Raw genomic sequence first — 18,225 nt, forward strand, 5'->3', positions numbered from 1 at the left:
GGAATTGAGCTGTTTAATATTAATAATTAAAATTTCAAATCAATAAAAATATTTATTTTAATGCATTTTTTACATGAAAAAAAATATAGTTAGTTTCTGTTGGTAATACTCTAAATTAATTATAATGCTAAAATACTTAAAATATATTTATCAAGTAAATATATGTTTATAGATATAATCATAAAATTTCTAAATATATCTATATTTTAACTATTTAAAAATTATATTGAATAAAATATAAAATAATTGACATTAATATTATATTGGGTAAAATATAAAATAATTGACATTAATATTATATTAAGTAAAATATAAAATAAATGACATTAATATTATAATATTTTAAATTATAAAAATAATAATAATAATAAACACCTCAATTCCAATTTTATAACTGAAAATTATGAAGGGAATGCATGTTGTATTTGATTTTGAAAGTTAGGAGTTGCAAATTATGTTTTACAAAATAGGTATACTATTTTGAATTTAAATGAAAGATACAAACTGCAATTAACTCTATGGATACCGATAACACGAACTGTCAATTCAGTGGAAGTTCAAATGACAATTCTTTCAACATTTAGCACTGTAGTTCAATAGAAGTTCAAACGACAATTAGTAACATGCATAATTACTAAAGTAACGACCAGTGAACAGGCAATCATACCTATCAAATTTGAAAACTAGAGCACCTGTTGAGCAGTTTAAAAGTTTTCCGCTGTAGAAATTAGAAAGTATTAAGCAAAAATTAACAAAACAACTCCATGCCCTTAAATAGGAATAAATTTAAGTACAAAAGCACTGGCTAAATATTACATTAGCGATTTTATGTGCTGGTGAGGAGACTTTTACAACACAGTTTACAAGTACATTGATGTTTAAATCTGTTCTACCTTAAAACTAACATATCCCCTTCATTTGGCTTTTGATTGCCATCCAGCCCCAAAGACAAATTGTTGACTAGTCTTGGTAAAACCAGGTACACTGATATTTTCAGACGCAGGGTTAGTTGTACTATTTGGAGGCCACTGCTGCAAAGGCACGGGTGTCTCCATGGCAGCAGAGTGGGATGCAACCTCAATCGTAGAAAAGCTGCTGGGTTGTACAGTCTCCGACAGCTGTCTAACTTGACCATTATATTGATCTTGAGAAGTATCCTGCTCCTTGAAGTAATCCTGAAATGACAAGTTCTCCTCAACTGGGATTGCCCCTGTGAGAGTTTTGAATGCAAATTCGAAACATGGATCTTCCATATACGGATATTCAATCGGCGGCTGCTCTAATTCATGCCTGCTATCAGTTTTTTTCTCCACCTCCTGCCTCTTTAAATTGCTTTCTAAGGCATCGCCTTTTTGCTCTTTCCCCTTGTCCATCTGATATACAGTAGAAGTAATTTCATCACCAGTGAAAGCATTTCGTGCCAACTCTTTCGGGGGACTTCGATCACCAGGTTTCTCAGTCACCTGGTTTCCTGATTGGTTCTCTGTAACAGATTGTTCAACTAGCTTTATTCCACTTCCATTCAACTCATTGCTTAATATATTATCTTTCCAAATGGAAGTAGGATCTGCAGCCTCTCCGTTGGTCGGAGTCTGAAGTTGTTGGGGCACTTCAAAAGATGAGGTACTGATGTGTAACAAGGAATTGGCTTTTATTTCTTCACCATTCCCAGCTACAGCTTGAGAAGATTCACCTAGACTACTCTTCACTGACTGATCGAGATTGACCCCTGCAAGTCTTTTTGAAGATCGAAGAGGTGGGGTAACCACTCTTTTTTTCTTGGATTTAGTTGGGCTCTGAGTCTCTTCTATGATATGCTCACTCCCTAACACTTCGTCATCATTAAAAATATCATTTATCACAGATAAAATAATGTCATTCGCAGAAGAAATGTTTAGAACTCCTCCATTGGAGTCTTTATTTATTGACTCAGAGATCTTCTCTGGGGTAGCTTCAAGTAAATGTCCTGCAGGTGATGAAAGATCCATTGTTGCAACAGATTCATTTCTGCGCCTACTCTGTGACCTTCCTTCTGGTGAGACTGCACTTTTTGACACGATTGTGGTATCCATACTTTCACCTAAACCATAAAATTCTACATCAGGAAATGATCTGATTTTGTGTCACTTAGACTTATATTATATATGCATTTTGACTTGTATATGCTGATAAAACTCTGAATTGAGATTATAATCTTATATATGCTGACCAGGATATTGTCTTTTAGTTGAAGTCCCTGATTTCTTCACCTCAACAGCTGATGATGGCTGAAAAGGCAAAAGTTCAAGAATTAAAAGTAGTAACGTTAATCTGCAATATTAACCACCTCTCAGTACTTAAACTATACAATAATCTATAGGAAGAGAAGACAATGGACAGGGAAACAACAGTCACTAAGAATAATGCAGAATAAGATTACTTTGCAAAATAACTACTAAGATCCAAATATAATATTTTGATGGAAACTTGGCAAGCAGTGGACAAAGAAATTAGCGTTCAGATACTTGGCAAAAAAAGATGTTAACATTCTTAAGATATCCTATAATTTCATTTAACACAGACAGAAACTCGTCATAGACCGTTGCTACGTGTGTGAATGGGACATTACTTGTAAAACCCTAGAGGTAGGCCTACCATTCTGAAGCACAAAAATCATAAACATTAATGGGAGATCCCAAAGTGGTCCATAGACATACATAACCTAATATAATTTGGTGAAGTTTCAACAATTAATACAATGCACTTGGGTTTAAGTCAAAACTCAGAAGTTTGCGGATCATAAAAAGACTTCACAACTATTACAGGTGTGCTAGCAAGTAACAACCAGACAAACAAGAATATAAAAACAAGTTTGAGATAAATAATCCTTCAATATGAAAACAAGCAGGTCTAACAAACATATTCATTACAAAAATAGGGATATTAGTTTTACCATGCTATGTCCTATCAGCTTGTACAAAATTTTGCAAGATATTAAAGATATTTGCATACCAGCATTGCAATGGTCTATAAGCTATAAGCACGAACATTTAAAATCATAAGCAAACTAAATATGTAACATGTACATACTCGAACACAAACATCAATACATAATATAATGATACTCAACACGATAAAACCTTCAAGTTAATCACGCAAAACCCCACCTGATGAAGACTTAAAGAGATATTTTGAGCGCTCATCAGACCATTGACATCCCTCTTCTTTGGTTTGATTTTGCATGAATTTATATCTCCAGTCTCCAAATAACGCAGAACATCAGGCTTTGAGCGGAACTCGTAGCCAGAAACAGGATCCAAATAATACTGTATGTGTATGAATTTCATTATTCATCAATACAATAATCGACACAGAAGATTTTGCTTAAACTTTGCAACATGGAACAACTTCTTTGTTTTTAAATTGTAGCAACAAAGAGAAGTTGCAGCATATCTTGAGCAAAAAATGCAAATTTCAGCCTATCTTATTCATCTGCTTTGATTAACCTTATTTTAGTTATTCCTTTAGAGAACCAGAATACGTAATCTATCTTTGGGTTGACGTATTTGTATGATGCTCATGGATACAGTCCTTTATAGTACAAGAACTAGATTCAATTCAAGTCAGAAAAATAGACAGTACCGGATCTTTGACAACTCGATTAGCCATTTTCCTGGTTTTGTATTCTATCTTCCACCCTGCTGGTATCTCTTCAGAAGAATTCTTCCCAGCCATGTCCTATATGTTTATTTAAAAAGGAATCAGAAATATTCATAGAAAAAACCACATGTTTAAATTCTTTCGAGCATCTTTTATATAATAATACATTGATCCTTGACACCTTCAACACAGAAGGGTCTCCAGATATGTCACCCTGATTGGTTTTGTGGTCTTCAGAGACCTCAGGCTTTGACAAGTTTATTCCCCCTGTTGACTGATCTATATTACGCTGAAAGAAAGAGACCCCTTTGGTGAGATACAGTTAATGACATACCGGTGAACAAAGGTTCATTTGAAAACTGACAACTTACAGGAGTGTTCTCGATCATCAAATTCAGATCACTAATGTCTCTTTTCCTCGGCCTGCATTTGCAGTACCTGATATCTCCTGTTTCCACATAGCGCAGAGCATCCGCTTTCGAACGAAACATGTATCCACCCACAGGATCTATGTAAAACTGAACAGCAAATATAAATTAATAGTTAATACAGTGTTCTCTATACACCTGTCAACATAACAAATGTCTAATGCAGTATACTCTAGCGGATTTACATATTTAGTGTCATACATGCATATAGCTTTTTTCTTATTGGACGTAAGAAAAAGAGAAAACCATTAGTTCTATGTGAATCCAGTAGACATTAACCTGGTCTTTATGTTCACCAGTTTTTCTCGTTCTAATCTCTTTTACCCACCCTGGAGGAAACTTTTCATCTGTGACCCTCTCGAAAGTACCCTACACAAAAAATTAGATTAAAGATCATTACCAGCCAAGGAAATATCCCTAGAGTATATCATACTCTGTAGAGGATGAAGTTTGGCACAAACATTGTCAATTAAGTTTTCATCAAATTTGCTCTTGCTCGTTTGGTGATTTAGAGAAACTTCTGGCTTAAAGGAGGGCCCACTTCCTGTTTCATCCAAGCATTGCTGAAAACAATATAAAACATTAGAAAGCTTTTTACAGTCCAAGCACAATTACAATATTTTTGTAACTTTAAGCATTAGACAAGCTTTCTTTCCTTGAGAGAAGAAAAAAGAGTATGTTATAAGCTACCTACCACCAATAAAAATAATTACTCCCTCCGTCCCTTTCATCCCTTTCAATTGTTTACATTTTTTAGAGAGTGTCCGACACGCATTTTAAGGTGCATATAAAGTATAGTTCTGTAATTTTTTTTTACAATTTTGTTTTTCTGAATAAAAATTAAAACATTCAACTTTTATTCAGAAAAAGAAAATTATAAAAATAAGTTACATAACTTTACTTTTTATGCACCTTAAATTGCGTGCCGGACACTTCCTCAGAAATGTAAACAATTGGAAGGGACTGAGGGAGTATTAGGCAACAAAAATTTCCTTGTGCAAACAGGAAAAGGAATTTGTAACACAATCTTGTGAAAAAATAATTTAAAACGAGTTCTCCTGGAATGGGGCCAAGTCTTTTAAGAAATCTTTGTTTTCAAATCTGACCAATAAGTAACACCAGTGACTAAAATGAGTAACTTAACTCGGATAAATTTCTTGCTAATGGTTGTTGTCACGTCTAAAACTAGTTATATATAATAGTGTCTAATTATCTCAGATTGTTTTAGAAAAATTGAGCATACCATGGGACAAACATCATTAGCAGAGTTGGTGACAATCTGTGGAGAAGAGTTGCTGCCGCTGACAATCTGTCGAGAGGAGTTTATCTTTTCCAGATACCGAGACACCTGAGGCTTTGAATAGAATTTAAATCCGCTTGCTGGATCAGTATAGACCTACGATGATAATAAAAAGATTAGTTACAAGAACGCAAGTTATCACCAAAATTCTAGAGTAAAAACTAACATCAGAATAAGGGTCAACTTCACATTGGGTGTACAGGAATTCCTTACAAGGAGTTTTCAATATATTTCAAATTTTACAAAATTTAACAAGAAAATAACTGCTACCCATTACAATTCACAACTAACTCAAATCCTTACAATCAAAGTTTAAAGCTCACTACATTCCTGTCAGAAAATTTTCACCTTATTCTGGCTAACATAGAAACTAACAAAGAAAACATGAACAACCTGCTTTGACTTCTCTACTTTCCTAGTCAGATATTATTAAATTACTGAAAAAACTAATATAACTCTTATGCTCTTTATGGTTGAAATGAACAGAATGGGGATAGGAATGGAATGAGAAATTGTTGACGAAAGTAAAGGTGAAAGACAATACAAAAGAAGGATAAGGAAAAAAATGAGTGTTTAAATTCTCCATTATGATGAGGTTTGTCAATAAGTGAGTGTAGGCATGATCCTTTCATCTTAAAATTTGTAGAATGAACTCTAGTTTAAATTAGTAAAAATAATTCAGAAGAAACGTAAATCATGAATTTTTTTTCACAAAATTTTATAAATCAATAACATTCCTACCTGATTGCATCGCTTCCACTCAAACCGATCATTAGCACCTTAAGTATTACTAGGTCTAGTATTGGCATTACATCACATATATGTTTTAATAGGTCTAGTATTTGACTACTCACATTCCGTCAATAGGATTTATCTTTCAATCTCCATGGAATCGCACTTTTTAATAAAAGTATTTATTGCTTCACTATGCAGTACGCAGATTAGCAATAGAAATTAGGGTGTCATAATCACACATCAGATGATCAGAATATAATTTAGCAAAAGGTGGCATAGACGTAATAAAGATGATATGACTTGACTTGTACCTTGCGCTTTTTTCCATGCTCTCCCGTTTTTGACTCCACACTCCATCCTTGAGGTAACCATTCTGGAGATTCGTTAGTTTGTTTGGTTTCCTCAATTGTTTGTTTCGGTTCCTCGTGTGTTTGTTTTGTTTCCTTATTTGTTTGTTTCGGTTCTTCAACAGTCTTGAGAAATATATACCACAATTAAAATGAAAGGATAAAAAGATAAATAAGAAATTGAAAATATAAAAATTTATATCACCAAGCAGATGTCACTTCAGGGGTGCACTATATCTACCTATGCAACAGTTTTCTACTTCAAACATTTATGCATTTGTAACACATTGTATGTTATAAAATCTCAAACTGAAAGCAAGTAAAAAGTCACTGTTTGACACTGCTTAGACAATCTAGGCATCATTTGTAATTTATTTTAGAAGCTATCTATTTCTTTATTTAAATGCATTTACGAGAGCTCAAATGAAAAAACAACTGCATTTATAATCATAGCCAGATATGGATGTTAGCATTTTATTTCTTGAAGCTACAAAAGGCAGCAATACGGACCTGCCTCCACATGTCAACATAGAGATTCAAGCATCCTTAGATAAGATTTTATTTTATAATGCACATTGGAACAAAATCCAGCAACTTAGTAAATCATGAAGATAATCTGAGAGTCCAAAACTAGATGGAAACCACTGCCAACCATTTTAAAATTTAATCTGGTAAGTACTCAATTCGTTTTTATTTTAATTTAATTGTACAAGTTTCGTAAACTTCCTATACAGACTTTCTCATACATGATTATGCCAAAGAAGTTGTACAGGTTATGATACCAGAAAATAATAACATAAAGAATCAGAGAGGCATACTACAGAAGAAACTCCGTTAACAGCATTGATGCCAAACTGTGGGATGCTGCTGCTGCTGATTTTGGCAAGATATCGAGACACTTCGGGCTTTGAGTAGAATTTGTTTCCACTTTTCGGGTCAGTGTAGACCTGCCATGAAACAGCTTTTTATGTGAAAGATATTAAAAGATGCAACTTGGTCACTTTTTTCCTTTCTTTGGGGGGGGGGGGGTTAATGCAGCAAGATGTGTTGTCAATATTGTGAACTTTTTAATACAAAATGGCATATAAAAATATAAAGCTTGACAATCCCAAAAAAATAGTAACATATCCTGCAAATTTGAATTTTACACAAAATGATAAGAACTCCTTCAGATTTGGTTTAACAAAGGAAAGATTTTATCAGATGTTAAGGGCAAATTTGTATCTGACATAAAGAGGTTGCAATAATAAAATCACTCATACCTTGAACTTTGACCCCGCTGAAGTACCACTGTTGCGAGTTCTCTCTTCTACAATCCACCCATCAGGTAACCAATCAAGAGATTCATATGCCTTGTTTACAACCTGTACACATTATATTGCCAGGAGTTGAATGAGATATAAAAAAGAGTGATCCAAAGATAAATATTATTATTTATAATACAACGCTATTAATGTCACTGGTCAAGAAAATTTCAAGAAATGAAACAAAGGTATATGGGACAAACATTATCAACTGAGGTGATAGCTAATTCAGGAATAGTTTCACTTTTTGCTTCTTCAAGATACTTAACCACTTGTGCCTTTGAGTAGAATTTACGCCCAGTAGCAGGATCAACGTAGAACTGCATTTGAAATAACATGGTCAGAAAAAAAACCCGAGACATAACTAATAAAACGAAGAAACAATGAAAAGGTGATGTAGTTGCATGCATGTACAGACTACAGACCTAACTTAATATGTAGCGTAAACATTTATAATCAACATGAAGTTCACAGTGAACAATAAATAGTCATGCAAAAAGATTTTAGAGCAGGGACTCCACAAATATGTACCGTGAACATTAAACGAAGTTCACAGCGAACAATAAATAGTCATGCAAAAAGATTCAGAGCACGGACTCCACAAATATGTGCCGTAGCCATTTATAATCAAAATGAAGTTCACAGTGAACAATAAATTGTCATGCAAAAAGATTTTAGAGCAGGGACTCCAACATTGTGTGATAAGTAGACTTTCCATGAGTCGAAAAGATATGACAAGCTCCGTAAATAAAATAAAAGAGCTAAACAATTCGTTTCGAATAACAGCTCTCTCAATTTACTATAAATATGAACCTTTTATATTAGGTAAAACAAAATAAAGAGTTATTTACTATGTATAGGTTGATTTAATGCAGCAAAGTTTGTTTACATGATTAGATCTATGTCTACTGCTACGGTAAGTTACTCAACCCCCTGACCTATCTATAGTAGTCACTTACCAGTATTGTGAATTTTTTAAATACAAGATGACATATAAAGAAATAAAGGTTGACAATCCGAAACAGTAGTAACATAGAAGTTGCTGCTCCACGCAAATTCCAATTTCACACAATCTGATGAATACTCGACCATCATAAGCAACATGAATCTATAAGTAAAGAATAAAATCTTATTGATTTGGTTTAACAAGGGGAATATGTTATTAGATGTTAAGGGCAAGATTATATCGGTCATATTGAGGTTGCAATAATCAAATCACTCATACTTTGAACTTTGACCCAGCTGAAGTACCACTGATGCGAGTTCTCTCTTCTACAATCCACCCATCAGGTAACCAGTCAAGAGATTCATTTGCTTTAGATTCATTTACCTTGTTTACAGCCTGTACACATTATATTGCCAAGAGTGGGATGAGATATAGAAAAAGAGTGATCCAAAGATAATTATTATTACTGATACTATAACCCTATAAATGTCATTGGTCAAGAAAATTTCAAGAAATGAAACATAAGTATATGGGACAAACATTATCAACTGAGGTGATAGCTACTTCAGGAATAGTTTCACTTTTTGCCTCTTCAAGATACTTTACAACTTGTGCCTTTGAGTAGAATTTACGTCCAGTGGCAGGATCAACGTAGAACTGCATTTGAAATAGCATAAAACATGAAGTCAGAAATAAAACCCAAGACATAACTGAAATAACGAAGAAAAAATAAAAAGGTGATGCTGTAGTCGCATGCAACTACAGACTACTTACCTAATTTAAAATGTGCCATTGATATTAATATTCAAAAAGAATTTCACAGCTGACAATAAATAATCATGCAAAAAGAATCCAGAGCAGGGACTCCAAAATTGTGTGATAAGTAGACTTTCTATCAGTCGAAACGATATAACAAGCTCCGTAAACATAAAATGAAGAGCTGAACAATTCTCCTCCAACAACAGCTCCCCCAATTTAGTAATTTACTATGTATATAGAATTTTTATACTGAGTAAGGTCAAATATGCATTTCGAGGAAAAAAAAACCTAAAACACTGTATTTTAACTAATACATCACATGCAATATCATATGAGACTACAATCGAGCCAAACAAGATAACAATAGCATATACTCACCAACTGAAGTAATCGATAGCAAATTCACTTCAGATCAAACATGCAGCTGCTATAATACTTACAAACCTAGCTCATGCATATAACATATCTTATAATCAGCTCAATTGAACTATATCTACAAGTCAACACTTTCTTATAAACACAGATCCATTAATTCAACAACTTAACCGAACTAATTAGGTCAAACAATATGCATATTTATAATTAATATAGAGCAATTTTGAATCGATTCAGTTAAAAATAAGTGAAACTGCCTATTTTAGACAAATTAGGTATCTGAAAAGAGAAGGTTGAAATGAATTAGACCTTGATTTTCTTGCCGTAATCGTTGGATTTTGATCGGGTAGTCCAGCCGGAGGGAAGCCAGTCCGATGATTGTTCCGGTGACATCTCTCCTGGATCTCTCTCTCACACAGTCTCTCTCTCTCAGTCTCTCTAAAAGGGCTTTGCTAAAGTGAGTAAATAAAAGAAATGTGAGTGTTTATATAATTGATTGTATTGCGGAGTAAAAAAAGATTGGATTGGAGGAAACACGTGTTGCTTTTTGGATAACCTTACTCTTTTTCAATATTTTCCAACTTATAAATCATTACTAATAAAAATTAAAAAAAATGTTTAGACAAATTTTTTCAATAGAAAATGATTTATAATTTGATGCGTGTGTGTTATATACCGTTCTTAAATGGTAATAAAATGAATTTGTAAAATATGTTGAATAACTTTCCATCTTCTAATATGTACCCTTTCAGTTTTCTCGACAAGCGTTATTTAACTTTTTTAAAATATTATAAAATACATGTATCTGTGAAATACATGGCGAAAGATGCATGTTTTGTTGTAACTGAACCATAAGTTATGCATTTTAAGCTAATACAAATTATTTTGAACGGGTCTTCAATTTAGTGTGAAGTCTTTAGGTTATAGCTTGAATTGATTGAATGATAATGTCAGACCCATGAGTTAGTCAAAATGTTGATCATATTCATGGTATCATTCTCCACCAAATGAAGACCTGCAATGAAGAAGGACTTTCTTCTTGTTCATGTCAAAATTGTGTTTTCGCTTTTCAACAAATTCGGTAGAATAATCGTTACTTTCTATTAGTTATCAAATGTGTTAAATGTGTTTTTGTGACCACACTTTGGTTGTCCCGAAAATATTCACAAACTTTTTACTAAAAGGAAAAGAGAAAAAAAATAAAATACTGTAAATTAGATTCTCTAACATGTTCTTAAATTTTCAGAAAAAATAAAATGAAGAAAGTTAATGATGATAAAAGGTAAAGTGCACTTGATATACTAGTTTCGGGTTATTTGAAATATTTTTTTGTTAGGTTATACTAGGGGTGAAAATTTAGAAATAACCAATGTTTTAGTAACAATGACATGAATAGTAACACGCTTAAATAAGATCATACTAGTCGGTAACCCGTGCGAAGTACGGGCCGAAATTAAAAATAATAGTATCATATTATTATTTGTATAAAACTGAAACGCATAATCCGTGCAAAATACTTATCTAAATATAATATATAAATTGTTGTTAAAATATGTAGTTAAAAAAATCAAAATTAAGTGTAACTCTAAAATTTCATCGTATAATTCTAATTATGCATGCACCTAATTATTTACTTATATAAATCTGACATGTTAACTTATCAATATAATTATTTTAAAGTAAACTGAGGCTTGGATGTTCAGCAACAAATAAAAATTGAAGAAAATAAAATTTACAAATAAAAATTGAAGAAAATAAAATTTACAGAGAGTGAAGTTAAATTTTGTCAGTTGAGATTTTATTAGTATAGATAGTTGATAACCCGTGCTAAGTACGGGCCCGAGATTAAAAATATCGAATTAATATTTATGGAGAATTATTCATAATCCGTATGACACACGAATTAAAATTAATATATTAATATCAGTATTAAATTGGTACTTGCAAAAAATAGTTATGTGGTTAAAAGAATCGAATCAGTCATGAAATTTTTCACTATAATTCTAGTTTTGTATTGTTTTACTTGATATAAAAATCTAACATATTAGTTTTATTTTTGTGAAACGAATTGTATCTCTATTTTATGAATCAAATATCTATTCTTTAGATAATTTAATATTAATTAATATAATTTGAAAATTATCTTATAATTAGCCTTTTCAATATAGTTTATTTAATATTACTTAATTATCGATAAAAATTAATTTACAAATTAAAAGTAAATAGATGTTATTAAACTTAATTTAATCTTATTTAATATAATCTAAATACAACCCATAAATTTGTTTATGTTAAAATATGTTTTTTAATTTAAAGTAAATCAACGTTGTGATGGACGGTAACAAATACAATCCTTAAATCAATAATTTTCAGTTTAAAAGTTAATAAATGTTACTAAAGTCATTTGCCATTATTTAATTTTTTTAAAAATTATATTATAGAAAAATAAAGTTTACCGAGAATAGATGTCAATTCGTGTTAATAGTTTACTTTGTAATTAGTAGTTTTTCAAAATAAAAGTAAATATATGTTATTTTACTTAATTTAACGCAACTTAATAAATTTTTAATATAATTTATAAAAAATGTTTATAGAGAATATAAGTCAATTCGTGTTAGTAGTTTACTTAGTAGTTTGTAGTTTTTCTAAAATTAAAAATAATTATAAGTTATTTTACTTAATTTAACGTAACTTAATAAATTTTTAATATAATTTACAAATCGTTTAAAAAATATTTTTATTCTATAAAGTAAATAGACAATTGGATGAATACTAACTAAAAATAAAATAAAATTTACAAATAATAGAAGTCGATTTGTGTTAAAAACAAAGTTTAGTGAGAATATAAGTCAACTTATGTCAGGTAAGTACCAAAATTTTGTACTTTGGTACTTTTAGCATCAAATTATACATTGTTTCGCTTATTAATAAAGAGTATAGATACGGTATATCATTCTATTTGAAATAAGTAAGATTTGATGTGTATCACATAATACCTATTGTTAAAACTAAGGAGCTTTGTTTGCGCGCTAGCTAAAATATATATATATATATATATATATATATATATATATTTACAATGAATAGATAAAAAATATTTTCACTTAATTTGGTGATTTAAATTAAGTTACAAATATATTACAGAAAACAATAATCAAATTAAATAAAAGGAAAAAAATAACTAAAAAGTATAATAGAAGATATACAATAATTTTGAAATTAGAATAAAATCAAATTAGGATATTTATTGAAAGTTACTACACCCCGTATTCTGCATTTAAAAATGTGTAAAACATGAGATACATTAATTTTATGTAATAAAATCAAAATAAGATATATGTTGACGACTTACTATTGGGAATCGTGGGTGTATTGACGATTATTGTAGAAGTATTACTCCATCTTTTGTAGCCAAGTATAGACTGCTACTGTCACTACAGAAACCGAAGAACTGATTTCACACGAAAATCAAGAAATATGTGTTAGATATATTTGATAATGTCATGGCTAATATGATTTATGTTTAGTTTTCAAATCTTACTTAAACAGGATAAATCAGTACTTACTGGAAGTCAGTACTTAAAGATATCAGTACTTATATTATCAGGAGATAATCATCAGAAGATGGATATCAGAACTTAAGTGCTAAAGGACGTTCAGATAAGGACAGTAGCTGATTAAAGGAAAGAAGATCGAGATAAACATAAGAAGAGATATGCATGAAGAATGAATTCTATAAAGAATAGAATACTTGGAAGAAAAGATATTTGATTGATATATTTTAGGAAGCATAATTATATTCCATATCAATTAGCGATTATCTTGTAACTGTGTAGTATATAAACACAGACATAGGGTTTACACTATAAGTGTTATCATATTCGAGAAGATTATTCGTAGTAACCCTAGCAGCTCTCGTGATATTTGTTCATCATTGAGAGGTAACAGTTCTATACTGTAATAGAGTTTATTGTTTCAATAAAGGTTGTTTTCTGTTACTTGAGATATTAAAGTTCGATTTGATTGTACTTTACACTGTATTCACCCCCTCTACAGTGTGTGTGACCTAACAAGTGGTATCAGAGCTAATCTGTTAACGCACATACAGTTAAAGATCCAAACACAATCATGTTTGACACAGAAACTCCAACTAAGCCTACCAAAACTGAAGAACCACCAAAGACACAAATTCAAAGTCGGTATGGAAGGTGAGGATAACCATGTTCCTGGAAGCAACAGATCCAAAATATCTTGATAGAATCAAGGAAGGGCCTCACAAACCAACCAAGCTCGCTGTTGCAGTTGCAGGTGAAGCAGCAAAGACTGTACCAAAGGAGAAGAGTGATTATACTGCTGAAGATATCGCATCAATTGCTAAGGATGCTAAGGTACGACACTTACTGCATAGTGCCATTGATAATGTAATGTCAAACAGGGTAATTAACTGCAAGACTGCTAAGGAGATATGGGATGCTCTGGAAACAAGGTGTCAGGGAACTGATACAATTAAGAAGAACAGGAAGACAATACTCACTCAAGAGTATGAACACTTTGACTCAAAGGCTAATGAGTCATTGACTGATTTATATGATAGATATGTCAAACTCCTGAATGATTTGTCACTGGTTAATAAGGAGTATGATCTTGAAGATTCAAACCTTAAATTCCTGTTAGCTCTTCCTGAATGTTGGGATTTGAAGGCAACAACAATAAGAGACAACTACAATCTTGATGAAACAACTCTTGATGAAATTTATGGAATGCTCAAGACTCATGAACTTGAGATGGAACAAAGAAGCAAGAGGAAAGGAGGAAAGTCAAGGACAGTTGCTCTTAAGGCTGAAGAAGAATCCCCCAAAACAGCTACCTCAAAGAAAGACAAGGGTAAAGCTCTTGTCACAAAGTCTGATACTGAGTCATCAAGTTCTGAAAGTGATGATGACTCAGATTCTGAAAGCTTGCCTGAGACTGATGCTGATGAGGAGATGATGAAGCTGTGTGCTCTTATGGTGAAAGGGATCACAAAGATTGCATACAGGAAGTTCAGGAAGGGAAAGAAGTTTTCCAGGAAAGGCACAAGTTCTGATAAGAAGAATTTCAGAAGATCTGAAGGCAGAGGAGGAAAGTCTGATAGAGGAGATTATACCAATGTCAAATGCTATAACTGTGGTGAGAAAGGCCACATATCTCCTGATAGCAAGAAAGTAAAGGGTGACAAAGGCAAGGCTCTTGTCACAAAGAAGAAAAGTTGGATAGACACCTCAGACTCTGAAAGTGAGGAGAACTATGCGTTGATGGCAAATGCTGATAAAGAAAGTGCTGAGAGCAGTTCTGAAGCTGCTGAAATAAAGGTCCTCAGACTACTTATGCTTTTCATACTAATGATATTAATGAGTTGAGAAGATATCTTAAAATCATGTTTGTTAGTTATAGAGATCAAACTTTAACATGTGAAAGATTAACTTCTGAAAATCTTGCTTTTAAGAAAAGAAATGATTTTTTAGAAAAAGAGTTAGTCATGTTCCATCAAACTCAGAAAGATAGAGATGATGCTTTTTATGTTAGGGATGAAGTGCTAAAAATGAATGAATCTCTAAAAACTGAGTTAGAAAAGGAAAGAGAGATTATCAGGACTTGGATTAACTCTGGCAGAACAACTCAAAATTTGCTAAGTAGTAAAAATTGGAAAGAGGGCTTAGGTTATGAGAGGATAAGAATGATAAAGGAACTGTAGAAATTAAGCATGTTGTTAAGCAAAAGCCAAAATTAAAACCTGTTAAGTTTGTAACTGTAAAGTCTGATAATGAGAAATCAGAAGTTAAAGAGGAATTAACTTCTGACAAACTAAAACAGGAAAAGATAGTTGAAGTAAACATAGGCTTAATGACTAAGAAGCAGCTTAAACATAAGCTGAAAGATATTAAGAATGCAAACAAGGTAAAATCACCTAGGAAAAATAGGAATGGAAAGGAAGGTGTGAATAAAAGTAATGATTATAAGCCTGTTCCTGATGCTCCTAGGAAAACGTGTCATAACTGTGGAAGTTCTAACCATCTTACTTCTTTTTGCAGGAAGAATAAAAACATAAACTCCTTACCTTGTTAGATATAAACCACAAAATCCTTGTTTTCATTGTGGTAGTTTATGGCATTCCATTTATACTTATAAGGAATATCATAGTTTGTACTATGATTATTATCAAATAAAACCTTCTTTAAAGAAAGTTTCCATTATTCCTTCTAGTGTAAATTCTGATTCAAAGTCTGATAGTGTAAGTTCTGATAAGAAAAATGTTAACATAAACTCTGATGCTAAATCCGCTGTAAATGTTAACAAACTTGATGAGGCCAAAGGATCCAAGCAAGTCTGGGTCCTTAAAACTAATCATTAGTGGTCTTTGTGATTGCAGGGCAACATGAAAAATATTCTAGTTCTGGACAGTGGATGTTCAGGACATATGACTGGAAATAAAGCCCTGCTATCAGACTTTGTGGAGAAAGCTGGCCCAAGTGTTTCTTATGGAGATGACAACATTGGAAAAACATTGGGATATGGCAATATTAATCTTGGGAATGTCATCATTAAAGAAGTAGCTCTAGTCTCAGGACTTAAACACAATCTGCAGAGTATAAGTCAAATCTGTGACAGAGGTTATGTTGATTTCTTTGAAGAACACTGTGAAGTTGTGAGTAAATCCAAAGGCAAAGTTGTTCTAAAAGGATACAGGCGTGGTAACATTTATGAAGCTAAGCTTTCAACAAGTACTGATGGTTCTGCAATCTGTCTGATGAGTAGAGCATCAATTGAAGAAAGCTGGAATTGGCACAAGAAACTCTTTCATTTAAATTTCAACAATATAAATGAACTAGTCAAGAAAGATCTTGTGAGAGGACTGCCAAAGTCAGTATTTGCTCCTGATGGCCTTTGTGATTCTTGTCAGAAGGCCAAACAAAGAAAATCTTCATTCAAGAGCAAGACTGAATCATCAATTCTTGAGCCTTATCATCTACTACATGTTGATCTATTTGGTCCAGTGAATATCATGTCTATTGCAAAGAAGAAATATGCGTTGGTCATAGTGGATGAGTTCACCAGATACACATGGGTGTATTTCTTGCACACAAAAAGTGAAACTGAATCTATCTTGATTGATCATATCAAACATCTGGATAAATTGGTCAAATATTCTGTGAAAACCATAAGGAGTGATAATGGCACTGAGTTCAAGAATTTGATAATGGAAGAGTTCTGCAAAAACCATGGAATTAAGCAAGAATTTTCTGCTCCTGGAACTCCACAGCAAAATGGAGTTGTTGAAAGGAAGAATAGAACTCTCATTGAAGCTGCACGTACAATGCTTGAAGAAGCAAAGCTTCCAACCTATTTCTGGGCTGAAGCTGTGCAGACTGCTTGTTTTACTCAAAATGCAACACTCATTAACAAGCAAGGAAAAACACCATATGAGATGGTGAAGAAAAAGAAGCCAAATCTGAAGTACTTTCATGTATTTGGATGCAAGTGTTTTGTTCTCAAGACTCATCCTGAACAACTATCTAAATTTGATCTAAAAGCTGATGAAGGAATCTTTGTTGGATATCCACTTTCCACAAAAGCCTTCAGAGTCTATAATTTGAGAACAAGAGTGGTCATGGAATCTATCAATATCTCTTTTGATAACAAAAATATTACTGGTCTTGAAGATTGTATTGATCATGATCAGCTGAGATTTGAAAATGAAGACTCAAATTCTGATACTGAAAATCCTGACAGTCTAAGTCCTGATACTGTAAACTCTGATGGATTAAACTCTGATATTATTGAAACTGTGGTGACTACGCCAAAGGAAGATGCACCTATGCAGGGGGAGCATACTCAAGAACATACCACATCTCAAGAAGCATCAGAACATACATCTGGCTCTTCAAGTTCTGATTCATCAAGTTCTGATAAGCCAAGTTCTGATAGTTCTGAAAATCTAAATTCTGAAGAATCCAACTCAGAGAGCATAGTTTCAGGGGGAGCATCAGAAAATGAAAATAAAGACAACATAGATCATGGAGGAGCATCCAGTTCGAGAGAAAACCTTCCATCTGCAAGGAAGTGGACTAAATCACATACACCTGATTTGATAATTGGAAATCCTGATGCAGGTGTCAAAACTAGAAAAGGTACTTCAAACGAATGTTTTTACAATTCTTTTCTCTCTCATACTAAGCCAAAGAAAGTGGAAGAAGCTCTTCAAGATGCTGATTGGGTGCAAGCAATGCAGGAAGAGTTAAATAAATTTGAAAGAAACAAAGTCTGGACCCTAGTGCCAAGACCAAAGAATAGATCTGTTGTTGGTACAAAGTGGGTATTCAGAAACAAAACTGACAGTGATGGCATAATTACA

General features: G+C 32.6%; 1 protein-coding gene across 3 annotated transcripts; it reads right to left on the reverse strand.

The window, feature by feature from the left end:
• Positions 1–748: 748 nt before the first annotated feature.
• LOC141668052 (uncharacterized) lies at positions 749–10,302 on the reverse strand. Of its 3 annotated transcripts, none has more exons than XM_074474736.1 (16): positions 10,143–10,302; positions 9,240–9,356; positions 8,979–9,095; positions 7,957–8,073; positions 7,712–7,813; positions 7,271–7,396; positions 6,414–6,575; positions 5,311–5,463; positions 4,529–4,630; positions 4,347–4,436; positions 4,011–4,157; positions 3,806–3,928; positions 3,622–3,717; positions 3,147–3,305; positions 2,210–2,267; positions 749–2,080 (listed from the first exon to the last, which is right to left on the reverse strand). In XM_074474736.1, the coding sequence occupies exons 1-16, from the start codon at positions 10,224–10,226 to the stop codon at positions 915–917; spliced, it is 2,919 nt and encodes a 972-aa protein (XP_074330837.1). In that variant the 5' UTR covers positions 10,227–10,302; the 3' UTR covers positions 749–914. The 3 variants fall into 3 exon arrangements, with proteins under 3 accessions (XP_074330837.1, XP_074330839.1, XP_074330836.1); XM_074474738.1 differs by having other exon boundaries at positions 3,821–3,928; positions 7,268–7,396; XM_074474735.1 differs by having other exon boundaries at positions 7,268–7,396.
• Positions 10,303–18,225: the final 7,923 nt, after the last annotated feature.

The sequence above is a fragment of the Apium graveolens genome, chromosome 6 (assembly GCF_009905375.1).
Source record: "Apium graveolens cultivar Ventura chromosome 6, ASM990537v1, whole genome shotgun sequence".
NCBI classification, from domain to species: Eukaryota; Viridiplantae; Streptophyta; class Magnoliopsida; order Apiales; family Apiaceae; genus Apium; species Apium graveolens.